This window comes from Nannospalax galili, unplaced genomic scaffold (assembly GCF_000622305.1).
Source record: "Nannospalax galili isolate Female #2095 unplaced genomic scaffold, S.galili_v1.0 scaffold1561, whole genome shotgun sequence".
NCBI classification, from domain to species: Eukaryota; Metazoa; Chordata; class Mammalia; order Rodentia; family Spalacidae; genus Nannospalax; species Nannospalax galili.
The window spans coordinates 123,136-128,200 of record NW_008343663.1 but is presented as its reverse complement, the minus strand read 5'-3'; the positions used below and the strand labels follow the sequence as shown (position 1 = coordinate 128,200).

The 5,065-nt window shown below is 50.4% G+C and overlaps 1 protein-coding gene across 1 annotated transcript in view; it reads right to left on the bottom strand.

The window, feature by feature from the left end:
* Positions 1-270: 270 nt before the first annotated feature.
* Positions 271-5,065, bottom strand: part of LOC103739553 (limbin-like) — an 86,563-nt gene continuing 81,768 nt past the window's right edge. Inside the window, 3 exon segments of the mRNA XM_008839961.2 lie at positions 271-447; positions 450-687; positions 4,624-4,783. Of these exon segments, the coding sequence (XP_008838183.2) occupies positions 323-447; positions 450-687; positions 4,624-4,783 (523 nt within the window). The 3' untranslated portion in view covers positions 271-322.

Here is a 5,065-nt window from a genome sequence, read left to right as displayed (position 1 = left end):
GTGCAATCCCGTGTGGCTTGAGGACTGAGTGTGTGTGACTAATAAACAAGGCAGCTCTCATCTGTCCGGGGGTATGTGCCCTGCCTCTCCAGGGTGACCACACCCTTCTCAGTGGGATGGGTAAGAGTAGCAAGGGCGACCTCCCACGGTCACTCACATGAACACTTGTGCAATCCCGTGTGGCTTGAGGACTGAGTGTGTGTGACTAATAAACAAGGTAGCTCTCATCTGTCCAGGGGTATGTGCCCTGCCTCTCCAGGGTGCGACCACACCCTTCTCAGTGGGATGGGCAAGAGTAGCAAGGGCGACCTCCCATGGTCACTCACATGAACACCGAGTGCTCCCAGAGCCTCAGCTCAGTCTGTTCCTCAGTGTGGGCCTCCGGTGCATCCTGCTGCAGCCTCTGCCTCACGCCCTGCACGCGCTCCTGGTCCCGCTCCCGCTCCACTCCTGCGTCAGGGTCAAGCTCTGCAGGCGCCTCAGCTCGTCCGTGGCCCTCCCGGACAGTGAGATCGTCAGGGCCTGGAGGTCTTCCAGAGCAGCCTGGTCCAGGCGCTCCTGCAGCTCCTCCAGGGCTGCGCTGTGCTCGGTCACCACACTCCTCCACTGCTGCAGGTACTGGCCTACGTCCTCGGCCGAACGGGAGGCCTCACCAAGGGACAGCTGCTCCTTCTGCTGCTCCTTGTGCTGGCAGAAATGTGAGAGAGCACGATTGGATGGGGCAGTCACAGGGACGTGGGTGCAGGGGTGCGGGGGTGCAGGGGTGCAGGGACATAGGCATGCAGAGGTGCAGAGGTGCAAAGGGTACAGGGCACAAGGGAACCAGGGCTCAGGGGCACAAGGTCACGGGTGCAGAGGCACAGGGGTGCAGGGGCACAGGGATACAGAGCTCTGGGATCACACTTTGGTTACTTATGGGGGCACATACACCAACAGCTTCATAGTTAGAAAACTGTCCTTGGCAAAATCAAACCGCAGACTCAAGTGACATGGGTCTGTCACCCCAGCCATTCAGAAGACTAAGGTGGGAGGATCTTTACTACAAGGCTAGCCTAGGCAACTTAGAGAGATCCGATCTCAAAGTTAAAAGTAGAAATGAGAGCTTGGGATGTAGCACAGTGGTAGGGTGCTCCCCTAGCATGTGTGCGGCCCTGGGTTCAATCCTTACCACTGCCCCTCCACATATATAATATGGTAAAAAGATTCATGTTTGGCAAACAGGTATTTATTAACTAGGTAAAGCCCAGGAGTGGTTCTAATCCTGGCTCTCCCATTCATCAGCTAGGTGCCTGACTCCTTATGCCTCTACTTTTTAATCTGTCAAATGGTGCTAGAAACAGTACCTATGACCCCTCTTTGAGTTTCTCCATACATGCTCATCTCTTAGGAAAATGTCTGGTGCAGAGATCACAGCAACATACACGCACTGTTAGCCCTACTACATGTCAGATAGTAACTGAAAATCATGATACTCTAAACAGGTAAGACAAACCCCGAAATCCACAAAAGACAACTTAAGTGAGAAGGTCAGCATATGCCTCTTAAGGAAGAAGACCTAGAAGATGAGATCTTGTCTTAACGAAGGTAAGAAGTGGGGAAAGAAGATCCTGGGGGAAAGAAGAGCAGGTGTTAAAGCTCTGTGGTGGGAAATACCCACCCTGCATGAAGATGTCCATCAGTGGGTCCACCCACAGTCTCGGGTCCATTTTATGAGAACATTTTATTCCTTGGTTCACGGGTCCTGGTGACCAGAACATCTATTCATTAAATCCCCAAATATTTATTTACCACTTGTGTCAGGCCAAGTCCCTGGCACTGGGGACCCAACACAAATTCTAACATTCACGAAACCGTCCCCTACTTCTGAGCTACTCACAATATTTATCAAAAGCAACTGCTGGAAATAATATTTGCAAAGGCTTCCCAAAACCTTTCGTGAGGTCTGGAGTCAGGCCTTCCTTCCAGACCTCCGATGGCAGGCCATCTAGGAAATGGGGTTTACAGAGGCCCAGAGCGGAAAGGGGTGGTGCTGGGGGTGAGGTACACGTCAGTGGTCACGCTCAGACCTCTAGCTTTTGGTTGGACACACAATTTGGTGATAAGAAGCAGTTTCTAGGCGGGCTTTCTTGATTAGCGCTGCTCTCAACCTTAGAGAAGCTTCTGGGAGCAGTGATGGTGATTACTGCAGAGACTCACAACTGGTCTCAGTGCAAGAGAAGTGCCTGCAGAGTGCTCACTCCCAAATGTGACGTCACATCGCACCTCCTCCCACCAGGCTCATGAAACACTGAGGAAGAGGGGCCAAAAGGTGGCAAGAGCCGGAGAGCGCAGAGGAGAGCTGTGAGACGGTACCGAGGAGGCTGCACTCACAAACTGTCAACAGCCACGGTCGCCTTCACAAGACCAGCGTAAGACCAAACCGGCCAACATCTGGCACAGATGAGGGAGGGGCTCACAGTGCCCCACTCTTAGCTGAGGAGCTACATGACAGCCGTTGGAGAGAATCAATTTTCTTCGGGGATGTGGCCCCTGGTATGTTCCCATGCTCAGCGGTCAGCCTTACTGCCTTTGGGATATAAGAAACACTGATTTGACTCAGTAAGCTATAGAAAAAAAAAATAGAAGAGGATGTGAAATTTATGGGGATGTGGGGTGGTATCTGGGAGTAGCTGGAAGGGAAGGTGAGGGGTGGTTATAATAAAAATGTATTGTATTCACGTACAGAATTCTCAAAGAAAAAAGAAGCCATTTCTACCTAGAAACCTGAAGTCAGTCCACCCTTCCTCTCTTCCCCCTCAGTGTGCTTGACAGCCAGGTCTCCAGCCCATTACCTCATGTCAAACTGTGGTCCCTGAGGCCCATGTGACCTCCGAATCTGCCCTGACTCCTCAAAGCTCAGGATGGTTGGTCAGGTCAGGTGCCTGCAAGCTTTCACCTGCAAAGTGCTAGAACTCTCTGTGGTTCTGCTTTCCCAAGCTCCTCCTACAATCTGATGTCTCCTTTTCTTCCTGAAAGCCTTGTAGCCTTCTTTTTGGTATGGCAGTAGAGGCTCGGCACACCATGCCTGCCTGACTTGGCACTATTTCTGGGCAGCTCACCCCTCCTAAGTCCAGCTCTCTCTGTATTCAGAACTTCCAACACAGTACTCACCCTGGCCTTAGCACCTGGAATTGGAGCAGGATACTGCCCTGCTTCCTACAACTCCACACACATACCCCTTGCCTGTCTTAGACACACACTTATCCTCAGGACCCAACTCTGCCACCCCTGCTCTGGACAGTCTTTCCAGGGACTGCCACCTCTGTACCTGGAGAAGTGAGCTCCATATAGCTGGTGTTATATGTAACAGGACCGTTTGCATTTTCACACGTCGACCCCTCCTCCCTTGAGGCTGACAGGCAGATAGATGGGTTCATATCAAGGATAAGGCTTGGGTCCTGAGACAGATGCCCGGCCTCACATCCTGTCATCACACACTCAGTGTTTAACCTGACCACATGATACAAGCTCTCAAAGCTGTAGTGTCTTCATTTTTCTTCTTACATGGAGCAATGGTAACATCTTCCTCATAGGGTCAGTGTAAGGGTTGAAGACACTGTCTTCTGTCAGTGACTATACCCCTGTCTCTTTTCTCTCCCTTTACCTCCATGACTCCTTTCCATTTTCCTGGCTCCTGCAGTTACATCAGGATGTGTACTCACATACAAGGATTTAGTACTAAGATCCACAAATGAGAGAGAACGTATTTCACCACAACTGGCCGAAGTGTAGAGAATAAGAGGCTGCATAGAACTTGTCCCTGGATATGACATCAAACGTCCCCCACCCATGGCTCAGGGACCATTGCAGAAGAGAAGCTGGACAGAGTATAAGAGTCAGAGGGGTAGATGTCCCAAGGAAGCAGACTTACAGGCCCCTGGAAACTTCCTCAGATGAACTTACATAATGAGGACAGCACGCATAGACCCATGCAAACTCAATCAGAACAAAAAAACCCAGGATAGAACTGAGGAAGCGGGCAGGAGGCCCCAACGTTAGCAGGGGAACTGATTACTGCTGGGTGAGGGAGAGTTGATCTTCTTTAAGGGAGAGACTCTAGATAGGCTGACCAGACCCCAGTGGATGAACCTGCACTGAGGGACGTCTGGGTAGACTAACTTGACTCGACAGGCCTTAACATATAAGACAGAACACATGAAATCTGGTGGGCGGACTTTGGGAGTGTGGATGGGGAAGGGGTCTAAATATGATGAAGATATAAGAAATGCACAAAAATTCAATAAAAAATATACATTGAGAAAAAAGGCATTGTCACATATAACACATAGAGCACAGTACTGATTAAACAATAAACACCTTCACCTACCGACATCCTTACTTAGACCAGACTCTGATTTCTTTGCCCATGCAGACATTACTAGCCAACTACATACCTCTGCTGTACTGAGGCAGAATAGGACCACAGAGTCCCTCTTCTAGCAACATTCTGAGAAGTCACTACTAATCAGTTGTAGACAGCACATCATACCACCCGATCCCCTCTTCGTGTGCTGGTAGCAATGTCTGCCGCTCACTGGGCGCCTGGGAAGGTCCTCAGGGGTAAAGAGCAGAAAGCCTACATACCTTCTGCAGCAGCTCTTGTCTCCTCTTAGCTATTAATTTTTGATGGAGCCTTTTCTTTTCCTGCTTTAAGTCGTTGTCCAACTTCTGTTTTACAGAAAAGACCTCTGTCTGCACACGCTCCAATAGCATTTCCATCTGATCTTCGTCCAAGTATCCTGCCCTGGATGGAGAAGATGAACAGTCAGGGAACATGTGTTCCCGGCCCACCACAGGCTGGACTGCTGCTGTTAGCTACCGGTTAGTGTGACATAACTGTGACACCAGAGCAAGGTCAGGGTGTTTGGTGATGGGAGGAGAAAGCCCAGAGATCTGTTAGAAATCTGCAGAAGTTCTGGGAGAAATAATGTCTGCAGGGAACTTTCCAACAGGAAGCAGAGGACTAAGTATCCTCAGGAGCTGGGGAAGCCTAAGAAGGACTGTGGGAATTTGCCTGGGTGACAGC